General features: G+C 34.2%; 2 protein-coding genes across 3 annotated transcripts; both read right to left on the reverse strand.

Moving 5' to 3' along the window:
* Positions 1-157: 157 nt before the first annotated feature.
* LOC108370642 (nucleoside diphosphate-linked moiety X motif 8-like) lies at positions 158-3,955 on the reverse strand. Of its 2 annotated transcripts, XM_017626017.1 has the most exons (4): positions 3,489-3,954; positions 1,000-1,072; positions 728-945; positions 158-666 (listed from the first exon to the last, which is right to left on the reverse strand). In XM_017626017.1, exons 1-4 carry the CDS (start codon positions 3,765-3,767, stop codon positions 643-645), a joined length of 594 nt encoding a protein of 197 aa, XP_017481506.1. In that variant the 5' UTR covers positions 3,768-3,954; the 3' UTR covers positions 158-642. The 2 variants fall into 2 exon arrangements, with proteins under 2 accessions (XP_017481506.1, XP_017481505.1); XM_017626016.1 differs by having other exon boundaries at positions 158-945; positions 3,489-3,955.
* A 5,182-nt stretch (positions 3,956-9,137) lies between these two features.
* Positions 9,138-22,725, reverse strand: LOC108370639 (uncharacterized; the record flags this gene model as incomplete). Its single annotated transcript, XM_017626012.1, has 8 exons — positions 9,138-11,584; positions 17,596-17,728; positions 19,793-19,816; positions 22,000-22,058; positions 22,159-22,227; positions 22,309-22,413; positions 22,501-22,642; positions 22,715-22,725. Coding segments are annotated over 8 exons (2,604 nt in total), but the record flags the coding sequence as incomplete, so codon positions are not given.
* Between the last annotated feature and the right edge of the window lie 6 nt (positions 22,726-22,731).

The raw sequence follows: 22,731 nt of genomic DNA on the forward strand, positions 1-22,731 counted from the left end.
TATATACAGATTATATATTCATCAAATAAAACAAATAAAATTTCGTACATATTTGATACCACAAATATGCATTTGTATGTTTTTATTTTGAGTGGAGCCATAGGCTAGACTTAAGGTTTGGCGGAAATGGCCTTTCAACAATTCGAAATTACCGTTTGGATCAAAATCGCAAGCCCATTGAGGGGCATAGATTTTTGCCCACCGTTCATGAAATTGTTTAGATATAGGTATGAAGCTCAACTTATGTCACAACTAAAAAAACGATATACAATGATTTCGCCCCAATCTGATGAACCATTTTTTAGTAGAACTCCACACCAAGTTAGCTCTTCGGTATTCAGGTTTTCAGTGTGTAGCTGAATAAAGGTATGTACATAATATATTTACCCGATTATTGATTTGGTTTATTTTCTTACAAAACCTGACAACATAAATTTATCTCTTAGAATAACAGGTTTCTTACAATACATAAAGTCGTATTTACAATTTTTTTTTTTTTTTAGATTTTTCGTCAATGTTTTATCTTAAAGGGACGAATGTATTTGACATGATGTTTAAGTCTCTTTAGATCTGTCGGAATAAGGCATTGAAGAAAAGTATTTGTTATGAAGCCTGTAATGCCCCAAACTTTATTCTGGCCGACTACGAAATTTGGGGTACTCCAACCTGATTTAAATTGAGTGTGTTTTATAGTTTTTGGATGTACCAATTCTTTAATAGGTATTACCAATGCCTCCTCTACTTCGTCTTCATTGAGTTTTAATTCTTTTAAAGTAAAATTTTCTACAGTGCCCACAACGGGCATTATAGCGGCAGTATTTGGCGGTGATATAAGGTTGCCTGTTCCCCAGACATTTATGCGTCTGCGTGGTAAACCGATCTCCTCTTCAGTTTCGCGCAACGCACAATCTATGAAATCCACATCTTCAGGATCCTTTATGCCACCTGGATACAACAGAGTTTAGCAAGAGAAAACTACAACAAACTTAACCGGCTTACCAGGAAAAGATATTTGTCGAACATGCCTAGAGAGTCGACCCGAACGGCGGGTATAAAGTATTGAGATCTCTTTCTGTAAAAAAATTTAAATAAATAATTATAATTTCTTTAACTGATTACTTGATGATCATTTCCAATTACTATTTAGGCTCATTACATTTTTTCTCTTTGTGTCGTGATCTAACTTTGTCTAATATAATATTCACAATTATTTTCATGAACATTTTGCTTCATCGACTATTTATGTAGTTCATTCTATAACATAAACCATATAAGTCTCACACTTTATTATAAAGTTCAAACAATTTTCATCAAAATTTAAAAAATTAAATTTTTAAAATTTCCAGAAAATTTTCGAGTTTGCAGTTTTGTAGACCGTTCAATTTTAGTCAAAAAAGTGCATATTTCATTACCGTTGAATTTTTAGAATTTATTTTTTGTGGAGGGTGTTGCGCATTTTCTTCCATATAACGAGCGATCAACATCTATTTTTATATGGAAGAAAATGCGCAACGCCCTCCACAAAAAATAAATTCTAAAAAATCAACGGTAATTTTTAGCGACTTGAAACTTGTACTTTGTTTTACTAAAATTTAACGGGTTAAAAACAGCATCTCGAAAATTTTCTAGAAATTCCGAACAAAAAGTGCCTACTCGAAAACTTTCTGGAAATTTTGAAATTTTGGTTAAAATTGTTTGATTTTTTGTGAACTTTATATAAAGTGTGGAACTTTGATTTAAATGGTTTATGTTATAGAATGAACTATATTTTCATAAATAATTAACGAATAACATTTTTCATGAAAATAATTGTGAATATTATATTAGAACAAGGTGTCCACTTACATTTTACACTGTATGTAGGTATATACAGTCAGTGTCAAATGTAAGTGTACACCTTGTTCTAATATAATGTTCACTATTATTTTCATTTACTAAAAGATTGTCACTACTCAAATAACGAAATTTATCAGAAGAGTTTAAAAATTGCAATTTTTTCGCAAAATGTAGAAAAAAGATATGCTTACTGTCTACTTAAGCGGAAACTAAGCAAGATATTCATCAAAATTTCAAATTTTTATCAGGATTAAAAAAAAAAATCGAGTAAGCAGTTTTGATCACATTAAATTTAGTACAAAACTGTGTGAATTTAAAGTGGCTAAGAATGCGACTTGATTTTCAATAATTTTTTAACTACTTCATCACATTATTTTACTAAAATTTAAAACGCTAACAAACGATATTCGAATTTTTTGAAAATTCTGATTATAAAGTTTAAAATTTGGATGAAAATTTGTTTAAGCAGGGATCACACGATTTGTACGTTTGTACAGTTTTGCACAATTTTACAGTTACAGAGTGGGGTTGTTGGGATTTTTTCTATTCAGCTGATCTCATTCTCGATCAAAATTTCTAAACGCCACCCTGTAACTGTCAAAATGTACAAATCTGTACTAATGTATAAATCGTGAGATCACTGCTTTATATGGAATTTGTTATAGCATGAACCATGTTTAAAAAAGAATTAACGAAAATGTTTTGACATAAAAAACATTGTCAATATTTAAAAAAGGAGCGACCGCAGGATTATTCAGCTAGGTGCATGCATCGACGTAGCCAGAATGAAATTTAGGGGGGCCTCGACCCTATTAAGCTGGCATTTCAGGGTACTATTTTATATATATATAAGGAAAATTTGAAAGTTAGGGGGGGGTGCTCGAGCACCCCCCTGCCCCTACCTGGCTACGCCCATGGGTGCATGCATTTGCATATACAGTCACTCACATAAGTATTCGTAATTTAGTATTTTCACAAGATTCAAAATGTTTTCTATCATAAATCTTTTTCATTATTTTTTATTTAATTTACAGCTCTTTCTATAACAAAAACCGTATAAATCAATCTTGCAAACCTTGTACAAAATTCAAAAAAAAATATTCAAACTTTAAGAAACTTTCATAAAAATTAAAACGTTTTTATTCAGAATTACAAAAAAAAATGTAGTTTTGTAGCCCATTTAAATTTAGAATAGTAATGTGCAAGTTTCAAGTACCTATAGATTACCGTTGTTTTTTTTTTTTGTGGCGGGTGTTGCGCATTTTCTTCCATATAACCAGGGTCGAAGAAAATAAGCAAGAAAAAATCAATTTTAAGCGCTTAGATAAACATAGCCCTGAATATAAAGGATGAACAAAAGAAATTTTTATATGGAGGAAAAAGCACTACATAACTCGTCCGCTGCGGTTTTATACACCGTACACGTTAAATGGCGGGTTAAACATTTGGCTGTTATCAATCAGCTGTTAGTGAATTTAGGAGGATTCTACAAACTTTTTATTCGCGTGTTATTTCCGAAATCCCTATTGTGTTTTTAAGTTAAATGTACTTAATTGGGGACTGCCAACGACTTGTAAACGCTGCAAAATTCGAGCGAATGTGAATGCATTTCCCTATGTTAATATTTTTGGTGATGCATTTACTAAGCTTACCCTTTCATTTGTGCAGAGGCAAATGAGGACGGCAGCGAATGTTTTTTCGCGAGTTGTCTTAGACGACCTTAATCCAACTGGTGTCGAGTTTTCCATACATTGTATTGAACGTAGCTTGTTTTCCTCTGATAACAGAATATCCGGTCGCAGCAATTCGTCAACATTCTTACCTTCCTCATTATTATGGTTATGTACTCGTATATGGTTTGCTGTAAATAATGTTATATTGCGTTGTATGATTTGAAAAGGAATGTATTGCAAACACTTTCCAACCAACATTATTATTTTTTAATATTAAATAAATTTGCGAAACGAGACGAACTTATTAATAAACTGTGTACTTTAACCAAGGCACGTTTAATGTGCCTTGACTTTAGCACAGAAGTTTGTTTTTCCTTTATCTGCTCTTATCGATATACCGATAGTAATATTGTTTTTATATCGATACTTAAAGATGTTTATTGGCCCAAAACACACAAGAAAAGTTATGCAACACAAGGGCTTTGTTTCTTTTCTTTTCTAGCAGATAATTATCAGGAAGAAGAAGAATAAGAAAATTGAAAGAATTACGCTCACAGAGAGTGAAATTACGAAAAAGTAAAGAAACGCAAAACTAGCAAGTAATCAGCTGATCGGTATATTTGACTATTGAAAATATTTGGCGCGATTTTTTTTGTATCCATTTTGACAGTTGCTAGTTTCTGCTAGTAAAAATTTTAATAGCAGAAATTAGCAGAACCAAAAAAGGAAGAGCGTAAGATCGGGAGAGAGCTGCTAGTTTTTTGGGTTTCCAGCAGAAATTAGTGATAATTATCTGTTAAGAAACAAAGCTAAGTTTTTTTTCTTCGTCACAACGAGATGAATAAAATTAGAAAAATATATGCGTCAGTAACGGCTTCTATATGTATTAGTGTCATTTGACGTTGATTTCCCAGCCAGCAGAAAAACGTAATTTTTGCCGACAATGGGATCTCATACAATTCTTCTTATCAAAAAACGTTCAAAATAAGGCGCGGTTACAGAAAAATATTTCAATTTTGATTCGTTTTCGTACTAGAAAACGTTCGTAGACGATGACGTTTCATATGTTCAAAGCTGAACATTTTAAAGCATACATACCTAGTTGGCAGACGCTTCTTTAATTGTTTTCGAACCATGAAAAAGCATCTGTGAAGCACAGAAGGAAAGCCTGAAAAGTGGAAAACCCCAGCGAGCAAAGAAACTTAAATTTTGCCGACAGTGCAGTCTAGTACAATTTTCCGGAAATGAATAGAAAGCGACTACAATTTTCATTAATTCACGTATCCAAGAACGTCCACAAAATAGTGGTGGTTTTCGTATCCGGAAACAAATAGAAAACTACTACAATGATCATTCATTTTCGTGTCCGGAAAACGTTCGAAAAAGATGATGTTATTTGAAAGCAATAATTGTATTTAATTTGTTCAAGCTAAACATTTGCAGAGGAGCGTGTCGCTATTTGTTAGCTTCCAGAAGGTGTCGTGTTCGAATCCCGTCAGGCGCTTCCTTAATTTAATTTAATCTTATTTATTTATTTTTTTAACCATGAAAAAGGATCTGTGAAGTGCAGAAGGAAAGCGTATTGAACGAAAAATTCAATCAGACAAATTTCAGCAAAACAGCCAAAAAAGTACATATCCGTTTCACAAACAATTTTCGATACTTATCGTCGCCTGGGTAAAAGATTGTCGTAAGGGCCATTTTGACGATTTTTAGTGTTTTGTAGATGCAGTTGTCTATTTTGAAATAAGGTCTTTCGATTGGTGTTATCTGTTTTTAGATATATCCTTTAGTTTCCGAAATATTGAATACAATTTCTTCGATAATTTAGGAAAAATTTAGTTAGTGATGCAGTCATATTAAACTAATCAATATCTTAGAAATGGTGTTCTCCATTTTTGCATATATCTTTTAGTTTCCGAGATATTGACTAAAAAAAAGTCGTTAATTTAGTAGAAATTTTTATCACATTTTGTCGTATTTCATACAAAGTGGCTGCCAAATTGTGGACAAATGATGCTTACGACAGAATTTTACTAAAGAAAATCTTTCGTAAGATCAAAACTAATTAACAATAAACATTAAAAATTAAATAATTTAAGAGTTTTAAGAACTAGTAACATTTTTAGAGACTTTGGAAAAAAATCTATCCTTGCGGTTTTGAGAAATTGTATTCTAAGCTTCAATCGCGATTTCCCACAACCTACCGAAATTAAAATACGATAATCTTCTACCCAGGCGACGTTATCTGTACGTACGTTTCTGCCGCACTTTTTAGTGGGAAAACAGATCGTCAAAGTATCCGAAAATGGAATCGGTAAACGGACAAAAATTCGCACCTCATCCACTTTTTTTTACTTTACGGATAAATTTGGTGATTTTTTTGCTGGCTGGGACGGATCGTCAAATGAACAAAAATCCGCATTTCATCCACTTTATTTTCCTTTTCGGTTCCATTTTCGGATTTTTTGCTGGTCGGTTATTCTTGTAGATTCGTGAATGTGTTAGTTTTGTGCACAGTTCGCCGTAGGATATCGGGTTAGACTAACTAGAGCTAAATTCTTGTAACCAGTTACTAACTTGGACCAAACATGCGTGAAGGCCTATTTACATTTAACAATTCGTGTCTGAGGCTGAGCACCAATTGTTCCTTTCTATATATCATTGAAACCAGAAGCAGGTCAAATAGCCCATTTTGCATTACAAAACAAAATCGAGGAACTGGTACATTGTGCACTACATTCAATCCCCTTCGAAATACAATTGCCCTCAACTGTGTTTCTATGGCCCATGATTCTGAGCATTAAATTAAATTTTTTTTGGTTTGTGGTAGGTTAAATTAGGGTAAAATTACCTTCATTTGAGAGAAATACAAGTGCATTACATAAGTACATACGAGTATGTAATGTATGTACTCTTATGTTTCTATTAAATGATTTTTGAGCAATTGAATCTTTCTTTATTCTTTTCACTATATCATAGCATTTCCATATGGTACATACATTTAGGCGTTCCTGAATCACCGAATTCAGTTGGCGCTGTTGACCATACACATGAAGTGTAAGTAAAAGTACTTACATGCATAGATATATGTACATACAGTATTGGACATAAGTTTAAATCTTTTTTAAGATTACAAAAACATTCAACTTTTCACTCAAATTTCAAATTTTTATTTCAGAAGTGTTAGAATTTTTCCGAGTGCACAGTTTTACAGCCCATTCAATTTTAGTCTTATAATGTGCAGGTTTCAAGTGGCTAAAAACGACCGTTGATTTTTTAGAATTTTTTTGTTTGTCGCATTTGCTTCCATATAACGACTAAAAACACAATTTGTTCTTATATGGAAGAACTCGCAACACCTTCGGCGAAAAAAAAACCAACAATCAGGCATAATTTTGATTTTGGCCTGAGACCAGACAATATTGTTTTTAGAGGTGCGCTGAATTTGAATGCTTCATTAGATTTGCTTCATTATCCAAGAATTTCGAGGTATTCAAACCTGACTATGCAAAATCAGATTTTTCTGCTATATGCATTAGGTATATACATACCTAAAAAATTACACCAACAAATTGTACGCTTAATGACAGTATGAATTACAACAAACACATCATTTTGACGTTTTGATTTCCATGGCGAAAAATTCAGCTGTCGCCCCCACACCACCCTATTTCCTTACCGAATTCACCTTGATTGCTACTTAACACACTTTTTTTCAAGGCGAATTCACATAAGGTGGTGTTATCAGAGCAGCTGATTTCAAGGCGAATTGCGCAGACTGCCAAAATGATGTGTTTGTTGTAAATTTTTTTCGTTCTGATTGTCATCGCGCGTCTAATTTAGTAGTGTAGTTTTTTGTTTTTGTGCTGGCGCTACCAACTTGTATGAATTCGCCTTGCATTTTTTTAGAAATCTCGATGTGCGATTTAAAAAAATTACTCTTTCCCTTCAAAATGTTTTTTAGTTTATTCTGATATGTTTTTTTTTGTACCGGAGGTATTAATAATAATAATAGATTGGCGCTTACACATACAGTGGCCGAAATATTTATATAAAAATGTAGTTGATTCTAAAAATCTTTCTAGGCTTTTTTTATAAAAAATAACCAAAATTGTCAAAATGTGGTGCGGCTATAACTATTTCCACCGCTGTACGTTAGTATTTGGCCGAGTTTCTCCGCCGATTTGTGGCGTGCGCCTTGATGTTGTCACACAATGGGGAGGGTCCTACAGTTTTACGCCGACTCCCAACTGGGAGGTTTGCCATTGCCTGCCGAGGGGCGACCGCTATTAGAAAACAACTTTATTGTTTTTTATTTGTTTGATGTTTGGTTGAACTGTACTTGAACCCAGGCCCTGCGAAAGGTAGCGCGCACTACTAGCCACTACATCACAGCGATTATGTGGCTGAAAAACAACAAAGCTTCTGGAGCTGACGGTCTGCCAGTCGAGATATTCAAGTACGGCGGCGAGTAGCTGATAACTCTTATGCGGAATATGGTAAGATGAACGCATGCCCGACGACTGGAATTTAAGTGTGCTTTTGCCCAATCCACAAGAAAGGCGACCCTGCCATACACGCCGACTACCGCGAGCTCAGCCTTCTTAGCACCACCGTCAACGAACTTATTGGGCCTTATGAGTGTGGGTTTAGACCTGGAAAATCCACCATAGACCAGGTATTCACAATACGGCAAATCTAGGAAAAGACCCGCGAGAATAAGGTCGACACATACCATCTATTTGTCGATTTCAAAGCCGCTTTCGACAGCACGAAAATAAGTTGTCTTTATGCCTCGTTGTCTGAATTTGGTGTCCCCGCGAAACTAACACGGCTATGTAAAATTACGTTGAGCAATACCAGCTCCATCAGAAATGGGAAGGATCCTTCCGAGCCGTTTGATACCAAACGAGATTTCAGGCAAGGTGACTCCCTTTCGTGTGATTTCTTTAATGATGTTTGAGAAGATAATAAGAGCCATGGAACTGAACCGCTCAGGCACAATACTTTACAAGAGCGTACAATTTCTGGCGTATGTCGACGACATCAACATTATCGGTAATCAAAAAAAGGGCTACGTCTGTTCTGCCTTCTCGGGATTATGTAGAGAAGCAAAGGGAATGGGTCTAGTGGTGAACGAGAACAAAACGAAGTATCTGCTGTCAGTATAAGCATCTTGGCATTCACGTTACCGTTGACAGTTACAAGTTTGGAGATGCGAATTTCGCAGACGATCTTATGATGAGCAGGTTTACACCATATAGACATTGTGCAGCGATTCAAAATTTGGCGGCTTCGCTGGCTAGGTCATGTCGTTCGAATGGAGAGAAACGCTCCTGCTCAATGCGGGTCGCAATGCTGGAAACAGAGGAAGCAGAAGGCCTCCTCAGTGTTGGCAAGACCAGGTGAAGACGGACTTGGCTTCACTTGGCATTTCCAATCGGCGTCAGTTGGTACAGAAGGGAGACGGCTGGCGTGCTGTTTTGGATTCGACCAAAATTGTTTAGGCGATTACAGCGCCAATAAGGAAGAAGGGGAAGATATCAAAAATAAAGATTTCATTAAGAAAGTCTGTATACATACATACATACATAAAAGAAAAATTAAAACACAAGTCGGTATTATTTCAATATCAAAAAGGTCTTTAGCCGACTACTTGAGGATACTTTATTTACCAATCACACGTTTTTTACAGCAAATACAACATATCCCATTTATTTTAATAAAAACAGTTTATCTCTTTATGATCACAGTTGTATAGATGGTTTATATTGCACTTCGTTTCAATGCATAAATGTTGATGATTCACTAACTAGCCGAGATTGGATAGCTCCTCAGGTGCGACGGTAACATAAAATACATTTCTTAGGGATTTTGTACAAGATGCATTTATGTATGTCTCTTAACGTGTCTTATTAACGTGTTTACGTGCACTAACTACTACATATTTATGTATGTAAACTTATTTTTTGTATGTATAAGTATATTTAATTAGGTACTTGCCACGAATTTCAGACACTACTTTCTTCACTATTCGCTATAGGAAATATTAGACTAGAACATTTGCTAGGGGGACTCGAAGTAGGTAGTGAATCTAGTTGATTTGCATTATTTTGTATTTGTAAATGCGATGAGGAGGAGGCTGGAGTAGCAGCAGTAGTTGGTATTGTAGTCGTTGTTGTTGTTGCATTTGTGTGCACTGGCACTGGTCGTGCTATCCGAATATTATAATTATTCAGCGCCGGATAAACGCACCCCTTACGTTTGTTTGATTTCTCTCCCAGCTGGGCAATTAGTGGCAAATCCTCAGTGCGGGTGAATATAAACTCTTCGGATGACAATCGTTTGCGTATGCGGCCACCAATTACATCGCGCCTCATTTGTTGTGTTGAGTCGGCATGCGATTGAGGAGTAGACTCAGGGGATTGATTTTTTTTCGCGACACCTGCAGTTTGTGCACTATTATGGTGCGCTGGATGGCAATCAGGTTCATACACCGGAAAATGAGATTCGAGTACACCCGGTCGTATGACGAATGTCTCCTCGGTGACACTTTGGCACTCAGAGTTGCCATTAGAGGCGGTTTTGTTACAGCAAATGGACCTACCAGGCGTCGAGAATTGTTCGATGGACGAGTTTGCGCTATAAAAAGTAGTTTCACCTGATCCACTATTCCTTTCTTTGTTCAAACCTACCATTAAGCATTGGCTGTGCTCCACGCGCTGGCAGCAATCAACTTTAACTTCACATCTCACATCCAATCGGCATGGACAATTAGGGCATTGCCCCTGGCAATCTTCATTTAGAATTTCACTATCACTAAAAGTTAGTTTCTTAGCAGGATGCTGAGCTTGCCTTTGTTCAGTAGTATCACCATCTAATGGATCCGCTGACTTTGAACTCTGCTTAGATTGGAGGGCATTGGCACCAATAGATTCCTGTACAGGAGCGGCTTTAAGTTTCGACTGAACTCGACTAAGACTCTGTGCCGATTCGTAACTATCGTCACTTGAATCGAAGCTTGATTGCTGATTGTTATTATTATTATTATTAATATAGCTGTCGCCAAAGATGGGCGGCAATGTGACAAACACTCGGCCCATTCGCTTGTATTGATCCAGATTGCGACTGTCCTCTGCGCATGTTGACAGGTTTTCACTGAACTTGGGCGCTCGCCGCATTATTTTAGGAGTATGCATTTGTGATTCAAAAATGTCTCCGAGCATCGGTCGTGCGTTTGCATTATCGCCGCCGCTTAAGTTCAAGTTATGCAAATACCGTTCTATGCTGTTAGCCAAACTAATAGGTGCACTTGTGCGCGACGAGATGCTTGAGATCTCCGATAACGTTTCGGGACTAGCTAATGGCGCTAAACCGAGCCAGTCATCATGCAGCAAATCGATTGGTCGCGACGCATCCGAAGCCCTACGCAATGCTGTTATGGGCAGATTACGCTTCCGCTTATCGGCACGCGCCGAATATTGACGATATAGATTAACTTTGGATGCAGCTTGCGGGGACGCCAATTTTATTGGCATACCAAAATTGCTATCAATGTCGAAAGCAACAGCCTTCAGGCGGTGGATAGGTAATTGATCTGGATAATTAATGATCACTGTGGCAGTTTCGCTCGGTACTGAAGGACTTCGACGCGTTACGGTTGTTATACTCTCATCCACTGATATGTCATACTGAGCTGAACTCAGCTGACTCCGACCGAAAATGCTGCCTGCAATCGATGATGTCTTACTAGAATTTGGTCCAGCAACATACTGCGCAGCTATCGTTTGTATATCCAGGGGGGCTTGTAAATTTGCAAAAGAGGTTTCATGGCAAATTTTGTGCTGTGTTGTTGGTGTTAAGTTTATGGAGCTGCTTATGTTAGGAAATGAGCTGTGCGATAGTTGCTTATATTGGTTGCTTTCAAGTTTTAAAACGTTTATTGGATCTATAGAACCGAGAGAAGATATTCGCTCGACTTCAAAATCATAAGGATTGTAGTCGTTAGATATGGTCGAGAATGCATTTGAAGTTTGACGTTGCGGTTTGCGTGGTCCACTGGTGGTTACAACCTACGACAGAAAACGAAGATATGTATGTGTGAAGCGTTTTTAATTTGTTCGGATCTGGTCCAAAAATTAACCAAAACGACAAATGAAGAAGCAAACGAAAAAATTGCATCGAAATCATAGCCATTAAAGCATTTAGAAAATAAAGAGTGGGGCGTGCAAACAACCCGATCGTTTGACTCGATCTATATAACTGCATACATGCAATACATACACGCTAGCAAAAAAAAATAATAATCACTACCAGAGTAGTAAGCGATTTAGTAATGTATTCGTGGCTGGAAACAAGGAGTTTTCTTTATAAAAATTATATATTTTTTGTTCTTATTCACAAAAAAAAAATGTGCTCATTACTTCCTATGGGGCAAACTTTCTACTGAAAATACGGTAGTGAGTTGGTAATAGATTTTGTGTTAAAAACAAGTAATTTGTAAGCAAAAAAAAACAAAACCGACTTGAAATTCTCATATAAAAATTTAAGTTTATCGTTAATTTCTTCATGATCCAGTGACCGGATTTCAACCAAATTAGCATGGGACCACCTGTGAGGTTACACCTTTTCTTTAAAAAGAATTATAGAAATCGGTTAACGAGTTCCAAAGTTATGCGGTAACATACATAAAAAAGTTAAAAAAATATATTCCAATGAATTGATACCCTTCTTCTTTTTGTGAAGTTGGTTAAAAAATAAAAATAGATTGGCCCCTGAGGATTATAACGAGTCTTAGCGAAACGTAGGGCAAAGCAGTAAAGAAAAAACGTTTTTTTTTACTTGCACTAAACACTGGGGCATTCGATTATGCGTCTTTTTTCCAAAACAAGCTTTCGAGTTATTCGAAAAATTGCAATTGAAAAAACACCGGTTGCCTATTTTGAAATTAAGAAAAAAAACGGTTTTATTTTACAAAGCTCATTAAAACTAACAAAATAAAAAACGATATGTCGTGACTTTAAAGCGAAATATTTTTTGTTTGTTCGTATTGGTTTCCTGAAAATTGATGTTTTCTCGTCACGAAAGACTTCGTGTTTTCTTAAATATAATTCAGTCAGTTCCCGCGAATTCATATAAGGTGGTAGCAATAGTAAAAAGCAAAAAAACAAAAAAAAAAAACAAATGGATGTACAGTAAAACCTCGATATAACGAAGCTGAATTGGTTTGACTTTGTTATATCGTTTCGTTAAATTTATATAATATGAAAACCTCGATACAACGAAAAATTAAAAAATTTATAATTTAATAATTTTTTTTTTATAACGGGACTTTTCAAAATATTTCGAAGGTTTTCATGGTCCAAATAGCATCGTTATAACTATAGAGCATTTTTGTATAGAAAATTTCGCACATCGTTGTTTTCTGTTGTGTTTAAAAGTGTTAAAATAAGAATAACTCAACTTGTAAGGAGTAAGTAGTTACCCGTTTATTCAATAAACTGTGTCAAGATAACACTTTAAACAAAAATTCCATCAGCTATTCGTCTGAATTGCAAGTTTCTGCAAATTTTCTGTTGGCTTACTATTCTGGATATTTTTCTCTTGGGAGAGAACAGATGACATTTCGGTATTTTTTACTGGAGGTTTTAAACGAACGTACCTATTATGGAGAAATATGAAATCTTGACATTTGTGTACCAAGCAAGGCAAATCAAATCATCTGGGCTAGTAACAGAACAGCAGTGTGATATAATTTCGGTATCGGTCAATAACGGTCGTTAGTGAAATGCAAATAGCAGGAAAATCACTACATACCAAGGTACATTGAACAGGTAGTATCAGTAGAGCAGCTGATTTGATTTATTTTCAAATTATTTGGTCTCGAAAATGTCAAATATTTTTAATTTTTTCTCACGAAAATTATAAGTTGTTAAAATCCATTTGCTTGTGAAACCTTTTTCCATACAAAACAAGCGATTGAATAGCAGCTTTTGGAACGTTCGCCCAACTCGGCAGCACGACCGCTGATTACTGGGCCTTGCAAAGGATGGATCAATGCTTCGAGAAGCAAACAAATTTACTAGCATCAATTTTTATTTTTTCCAATTTCAATTTTTTATTTTTTATAATTTTTTGTATTTCACATGGCACGCTTTGATTTAGAAGAAAAAATTCAGAACAGTTTTTGACACTTTCGATACCAGAAGCAACAACAAAATACACGCAAATGTTGTTTTTGCTCTACTGATACTACCTGTTTAATGTGCCTTGCTACATACGTTGTTTATGAAAAAGATACCTGTTTGAATGTGTGTGTAAGAATATACTATAGTTAAGCCGAATGGAAAAAAAAATATAATAATTGCCAAAAATGTGTTTATTTGTATGTACAACTGATCACCTCATATTCATGGGTATGTGAGCCCGTAATGCATATAAGTGATCGGCTCACACCCATGAACATTTGAGTCATTAATGGACCCAACTAATTAAGTCGTGGTTCTAGGGGTGCGTTATGATATGATAGCAAAGTTGAGGGCTTCATTGCTAACTCTTTGATGTAATTTCATTTTTTATTACATTTTGCTACTAGATACATACATACATAAATTAGAGTTTGTGTCATCACTAAAGAGAGCAATTAAAAATTAAGCAGAATTGAAAGTTGTGAAAAAATTTCAAAAGATATACATACATACACACATAATTTTATTTGTAGATATGATTTTTATAAGGATTGAAGCGAAAGATCGGAAAGCTTTCTTTTTGTTTAGGGGCGCAAGATTGCGTAAAACGATAGACAAGCAGACATTCCTACGTGTATATATACACTATAGAGATTGTATACATATATGTATGTATATGAGATAAAATTGTACAAAGATACATATAGTGTATGTATGTAGGAAATAGGAATACAGCTGAACTATGCAAGTTAAAAAATCAGATTATATAATTGTTGTAAATAATAATACCTTGTATTGCAGCGAATCGACACTACAAGTACGATCTGATTTTCATGCCTTTGCGGAGCGATTTTCATTTTGCACGACCTGCAGAGTAATGGTGTGCAGTTAATTTAGGTGTGCTGAAGGATTGCTTAGATATGTAGGTACAAATAATACATACACTCACATATGCAGGTCCATACAAATACACAATATAAATATGCAAAAGATTCTAATTGCAATTTTTTTTATAGAAATATCTTAAAGACAAACATATGTACATATGTATGTATGTATGTACATTTTATTTATTTATTTCATACGTTTATGCTTCTTCTGTCCATTGAGGCCTTTTGCGTTGATGAAAAAGATATTTGGCATTAATAAGATATGTAATTACATACATACATACATACATTTGAAATCACTTATAAACTCGTAACTCGTAACACAATTCAGAAGATATTGCATTTAAGCGCACATACCTACATACATATTTACATATGTACATGTGGGTGGATGGAATTAGGACCGCTTGAATTACTTGATCACTTTTCAAAATGAATTCTGCCTGCGCAAAATTACTGTGGATGGCGTAGCCGGAGTTGGACTGATGAGGGTTATTTTTTTCCAAGCGCGTCCGAAAATCGCGAAAACCTGAAAGGTGTTCTGCACAAAAATACTGTGGTCAGCTTAGCTGGCGTCTACATTTTATCTGTCAAAATATTAGTTTTAACCCAGTTTCAAATGGGTTTCCCAGGGGCTTGTAGAAGGAAAGGGCAACTTTTCTTAAAGCTTCAACTGTGCTCATTCTTTAGGTGCCAAACTCCCTCCCCCTCCCTCCGTCCCCACCACAAAATCATTGTTCAAATAACCGAACACAAGTGAACCCGCATGGCGTTAAAACGCCTAAAATTTAATTTTAACTTTTTAAACAGGTGAAACTCTATTCAAAAAAGTCAAAAAATATTCCTAATGGTTTATATTTTTAACTTTATCGTCTAGTATTGTGATACATATTTCAATTAACTGATGAATTAAGTTGAATTAGATTTTTTAACACGTGGCAACTCTTCTAAACAGAGTTCAGAAAAAAATTATTTTCAAACCAATTTCAATTGATACCCATCTTTGGCAATCCATTTAACTTATTAAACAATTTTAATTTAATTTTTTCAACAGATGGCAACCCTCTTATGACTCCCTAAAAAATTCTAAATGTTCAAACTTAAGATTTCTGAGCTCTCTTTCGTTAGATACCCATATTGTAAAATTTTATATAACCTGTGTATATTTAAACTAAATTCAACTTTCAAAACAGGCGGTCACCATCTTCAATTTTTTTTTTGAGCTTAAATCTCCTTAAATACTTCAAGTAACTGAGCAGTTAAGCTGAATTTAATGTTTTATACACGTAGAGTAAATGTTCAGAAACAAAGGGTTTTAAGCCCATTTCGTTTGAAAACCATCTTTTAATAATTCATTTAACTTATTAAATAATTTGAATTTGCCACCAGGGCAACTCTCAAACACATTAAAAATACTCTAAATTGTTAAACTAAAGACTTCTTAAAACTCTTTCACTCCACACCCATTTATAATATTTCCTATAACTTGGGTTTAAATTAATTTAATTCGACTTCTCATATAAGTGGCGAACCTCTTCAAAATACCTTCTTAAATCTCTTTTGTCTGACACCCATATGGTGATTCCTAATTTTTTTATGAAAATTTCATTAAATTTTAAACATATGGTAGCCCCCCTACACGTAATTAAGATATAAAACCTTTTCAACACCATTTCGGTTGATACCCATATTGTAACAATTGATTTAACTAATAATTTCAGCATAACTTCTTAAAAGGTGGCAACTCTGTTCGAAGAATTAAAATCCTATTGCACATCTACAGCTCAGGCCCTTTATTTTGACACGTCACTTTTCAAAATCGGACGAACAGTGCAGATCTGATGACCTGGACAAAAAATCCCTTCGCGTCCCAGTAGATAATTTCAGGAGTTAAAAGCCCTTTCGTACATAGATTCCCAATTCATTTTAGGATCGCCGCCTAATTTCACTTTTCAAAATGAATTAAAACCGCGCGGCCTAATTTCACATTTTTTGATTGCGGTCTAAATGCACGCGGCCATAATTCACTGTGCCGCACATGAGTATATACATACATACATATGTATACATATATGTATGTAAGTATATGTACATACAGTTGGTATGTAGGATATCTAATAAATGTAAGTATGGTAGATGTTAATAAGCTCAGCAGCCCCAAGCATTTTGTTCTTTAATTTAGACATAATCATGTAAAGCATTTTGGGGGTTGGTAGTTACATGCGCCACGACGTCATTTCAATGCATCTCTTAAACGAGGAAAACATAAAACAAACAAGTAAATTTTAAGCAAAAAATACAACCGACTTCAATGCTTGTATACAAATTTAGAAGTGTCGTTAATTTCTTTATGATCTTAGGATCGGAACAAAACCAAATTAATATGGGATCACCTTTCCGATAAAAACAAAAGAATTATCTAAAAGATCCAAGCCAAAGTCATCCGGCAGGATACATAAAAAAATATACATATATATTCCAATTAATTCTTAAGCTTCCTCCTTTTTTTTGAAGTCGGTTAATAAATATGTGTACAACTTTATTGTTAAATATATGTATGTATTTTCTTGCTAAACAATGAAACATTTTATATAACATAATAAATAGGAAACTTAAATATAAAACATAAATTACATACAATTGAAAAAGGGAATGAACAACGTGAAATTAAGTTTATATTTAATATCGAAAGATTTTCTTTTTGAAGAACATATATTAGAAACTTAACATACATATTCGAATACGATACTAATCACTTGATAGAATGCGTTTTGCATGAGTTAACTATACATACATACATACATACATACATACATCAAAATAAAACAATCAATAATAACAGGGCAAAAGGAATCCTGGCTTTTAAGCATAGGCAAGCATTTCATTTGACTTAAATAATAATATACTGTGTGGCTACAATAAATAATACAATTATCTTTTTAAATATATCTACGAATCAGTACTATTCAAAGAGGAGTTGCTATCGTTAATGATGCCGGCAATTACCTTTTTGAGTGCCGCCAGCACCTTGTCCGGCATGTGATCCTGCAGCATTACTGGCGATATGAGAACCTCATCGAAATCGCAGGTATCAGCCCAGATGGCCTGATAAACCGGCTCGTGGCTCTTAAGAACACTTCTGCAATTGTAGAAGACAAGTAAATATGTATATATAAATACAAATGTATGTACAAGTATCGAGAGTTGAAGCAGGCTTGCAAAAGGAATGTATGTATGTATGTTAATTAGACCTTGCCGGAAAAAAAAGTTCGCCGTACACCCCTGAGTGTGAAGTGTTTTTGTCGGAAAATTTCGATTTTTTTTTTGTCAATTTTATTGTGGCTTATTAATATTTATTTCCATGGTTTTATTGAACTTCGTACCATTTCCATTCTTCCTAAAAAACAAACGCGCTACAAAGCTCAATAACACTATTGAAATAAATTCGATTTATTTTTTTGTTTGGCCGAACGTACCGGTTGGCTTTTTAAATTTTTCGTTACATTTACATTTCGTTAGGCATGCTCGGTGAAAAAAAAATAAATAAAAAAGTGTTGCGATATTTCTCTTGCAAAAATAAATACTTTGAACTCAGGGGTATACGGCGAAATCTTTTTTTGTAAGGTGGTATGGGCTAATGAATATATGTTTGTACTACATACATACATACAAATGTTATATCGACACCTGAGTGGAAAATCGATCTATCCGGCAGCCAGCTCGAAAACGCCCTATCTCAGAAAACTTTTCAAGAACGCCCTACTTCCGAATTTGATTAAAGAACGCCCTTTTTCAGAATTTTATTGAAAGACACCTTATCTTAGAATTTGCCTGCAGATGGCGCTATTTCAGAATTCGGTTCAAAAATGACTTATCTCAAATAAAAATGCACTGAAAATGTGCTGAGATAGGGCGTTCTTCGACCAGATTCTGAAATAGGGCGTTCTTGAAAAGTTTTCTGATATAGGGCGTTTTCGAACTGGCTGCTAAAATAGGTCGATCTTCCATTCAGGTGTCAATATGTACATGTACATACATATAAGCACTTATAAGTATCAAATAGGCATTGAAAAGTTTTAAATATCTGGAAGAAATTTTGATATGTGCTACTTTCATAATCCGGTTTTCCTACACTTTCCTACTTGGGTTCTATTTAAATACATATCTACGTACGTATTTCATGCTTGAAAATCATGCAAATCTACAATTGATATTACATAGTTACACTAGCCAACAAAGTTGCGTGGTACATCAATTATATTGGACTTTTTGTAAGGAAATAAAATAGTACTTAAGAAAGCAATATAATTAAATTTTTTCTGTTCTTTGATCTAAAAGCACATTATTTAAGATATGGGTATGTCCTATTAAAAGGCTTTAATTCCATCTCATAATTAAGTATTTTAAAAATCAGATTCTGACTCTGCGCACCAATCAATCCTGCCGCATTGATTGTTAAAGTTTTGTCGGCCGTTGTTATCTATCAGCAACGAGTTTTAAACAGAAAAGGGAAAGCTAACGTAATAAAAGTATTTAATTTGTAAATTATAACTACACCACTTGTTAAAATTATAAGCGTACCACATATTTACAACTTTTCGCGATTAATTTTTTCTTATTTTTTTTATTTTTATTTTTTTTTAATAGTTTATTCTTTAAACAAAACCTTATTAATTCAAGCTTTCAACTTTGTGCAATATTAAGAGAAAAATAAACAAACTTTCGTAAAAATTTCACACTTTTAGACACACTTTGAGTATCCAGTTTTGTGGCCCATATAATTTTAGTATAAGAAAGAGCAAATTTGAGGTAGCTAGTAATTTTTACCCTACCGTTGAATATTGTCAATTTTCAACACTCAAAAACCCTCTAAGAATTCTAACCCAAAAGCTTGAAATTTTGACGAACGTTCATTATTTTTATTTTTTTAGTTAAAAACTAGTATTTATACAGTTTTTATTGAAGTATAAACTATATTTTTATATAAAAAACTAAAAGTAAGTAACAAAAAAGAAATAATTGTCAATATGTTGTGCGCTTATAATTTTGACAAGGGGTGTACAATACTCGTATTTATAGGTACACAAAATTTATTTTAGATATATGTATATTTGTGATATTTCACACAAAATAGAGACCATGCGGAAAATTCAATTCATGCATTCGTTAATTGTAGGTTAACTTTTGTTAATCAAAGGCCTACCTCCAACCGCTGTCGAACTTTTGCCTGAAATGCATACGATAAATGAACTGTATTGAAATTCTTTTTTTATACATATGCAATACAATTACAATATTTACTGATTTAAAAAAAACACATATAATATGCATATCTAAAGGTACACGATTCGAGCGCTAGAACTGTTATATTACGCCATTTCTTACTTGTTATGTTCGTCAAATAAATGGCATTCTGTGTAATTCATATACTCGTATTTACTATGTACTAAATATATGCTATTTTTTTAATTTTTTATATTATTATTTTTTAGTTTTAATAGAAAATCCATAAAACTTTCCTTCAAAACTAAACGTATCCATGATGGTACCTAATTTAAAGTTCTATGTAGTGTTCGAGTCACTATAATGGTTCAGATTGCTCCGAAATTCACTTAATAAAGGTAACTTGCTCTCATTTGGGCAACATTATCAAAATATACAAATTTTGAAGCTTTCAATCTGAAGGATTTTCAATTTGTACCATAGATACAATTTTTCGAAGTAACCTGGACCCTAGGATATTTTCACTAGATACATTAGTACATATGCTGTTGCTGTTTTCCAAGCGAATCATAAAATGTTGTCGATTCTACAACTCTCGCAAAGATATATTGTGGTTGTTTACGCTTACCTGGTTATCTGTTGCGGTACAACAATAAAATACGCTACAGAAAATTTATTTTTAAGCAGACAACCTGATAACCAGGCAAGCGTGAACAAGCACATTGTCTTAATCCGGTTTTATTCGTAAGCTAGAGGGCCTTAAAAGCGCCTCGAAAACTCGTGTTTTTTTATCAAAATATCTACATACATATGTATGTATGTATAATTGGAAATAATTTTTCTTGTAGCCTTGATAGAAAATAATACAAATTTAAGAGGTCTGCATCAGGGGTAGGAAAATATCTGTCAACTTTTTACGACTAACCCAGTTTTTACAGAAAAAATGCGTGGGTATTTTCGAAACAGTGGGGCATATTCATAGTCGAAATAAAGTCGTTTCTAAAGTAAGTTGCAGCTTTTTTGACTTTGAGAATTATCTCAAAATGATGTCACTAACCTTGGTTTCAGAGGTGTCATTAAAAAGATATGTAATTACGAAATTGAATGAAATTGCATGTATTTAAAATTTAATTATTTTGAACATGTGGCAGAATTTTCGGTAAGACTTTAATGCACGTTCCTTAAGTTTTACAAAATATTTTTTTTTTTCATACAAAAACCGGTATTTAAGGACCCTTTCAATGCGGCCCAGCTTTCAAATGTCGCTGAGTCCAGCCCAAATAGTTATGTAAAAGTTTTAAAATTGATCAATTTTTTTTTAATTCGAAGGGAGCGAGGGATGTTGATTATTAACATAAAAAGGGCAAAAATACAAAATTTTAAACTAACTATATTAAAAGTTTGGCTTTTGCTTGGTCTTAACGTTAAACATTAAACCTGTAAACGAGTTCTTGTTTTAGGATAGCTAAGATATTTTATACATCACTCATGGTTTTAGCACAATTATGTTATTTATAAAAAAGCGTATACCATAAAAAATATACATTTTAAATAAGCCGCTTTCGATTTGCCAACCAACTATCGACATGCGAATGAAACAGCAATTCGCTTAGATCGCATTTTTTTTTTTAACTAAACTATTTCGTCGAAGTTTGAGCAAAACTGGAACTATACCCATATTTGTGTCAACAATTAGTTAGCGAAATCGTGCAATATGCCAACTTATATTCGAAAGCACTGATTTAAGCAACTTACTTACAGCTCGAGTAGTTACATTTGTACACACTACATATGTGCATACATACATACATAACTACATTTGGCGCGCAACACCTCGCGTACGTTAAATGCAATCGAGCGTATTATTTTCGTTACTTTGAATGAGGGCTGCTACAAATATTTTGCGTTTCACAATTAAGCCAAATTTTTAACATCGTTAGTTAGTTCAAGGTTTTCTAAATATTCTCCAAACAGCTTTATACATACATTTATGTCGTGGCTTTTCTTTTTGCTCCAGAGTAAAAGTGTAAATGTGATGATTAGTAAGTTCATATAGAAAACTATTAAACATTTATGGAAAAATTTTTTTTTCGGATCAAGCGACGAAGCGAATCAATGGTGGGAGTAGCATATCGAAAGCAGCTATAGTAGAAATAATCAATTTGCACCCATAAAACACAAACTTACTCTTCAGGTTTTGGATGGTGTCGAACTATGTGAATTATTCGGCCAGGTGGGTACAGAGGCTAAAAAACGGTAGAAAATAATTATACGAATTTTCTTATATATGTGCATGTATGTAGATGTACATAAGTATGTACTTGAAAATAATTGATTCGCGGTTACCTGGTGTAATGTCAAGGCAATAGAGCTGTCTGTGGGATGTGCACTTGTTGAGCGAGCAGAGTCTCTTTGCTGGTACGCCATGAAAACAAAAGAATAAATGAATGCATATACAGTGTTAATTCGCAACATTCTAAAGTGTATTTTTGTTACCTCTTGGTATTGATTAATATGGATATCTTTGCCGGACATCTCAACAACAGATGTGGGTTCAGCTCCACAACCACAACAAATAACGGAGCAGGATATTGTTTTCCACTGGAAATATAAATTCAAATATAATAATATTTAATATCACTTAATTCTTCAACTGGTAAGAGTAAAATACAAAATTTATTTACTCACTTTCGGATCTACACTTCGTTGAATTGCATTGATTAGGTCAGCACGCAAAGCTTCCATCTGATGTAATCCGATGCGAGGTACTACATCCTTCCCCAACACAACGGATGTGATAAAAGATTTCGTGTATTCAACCGCAGGCATACTTTAAAATTGATAATTAAGATTTACTAATGGCACATACATATGTATAAATTTCGTATCGATCAGTAGTTACCTAAGCAGCCCACCTGG

This window comes from Rhagoletis zephyria, unplaced genomic scaffold (genome assembly GCF_001687245.7).
Source record: "Rhagoletis zephyria isolate East Lansing unplaced genomic scaffold, Rhagoletis_zephyria_1.1 Rzeph_scaffold_04362, whole genome shotgun sequence".
In the NCBI taxonomy this organism is placed as follows: domain Eukaryota; kingdom Metazoa; phylum Arthropoda; class Insecta; order Diptera; family Tephritidae; genus Rhagoletis; species Rhagoletis zephyria.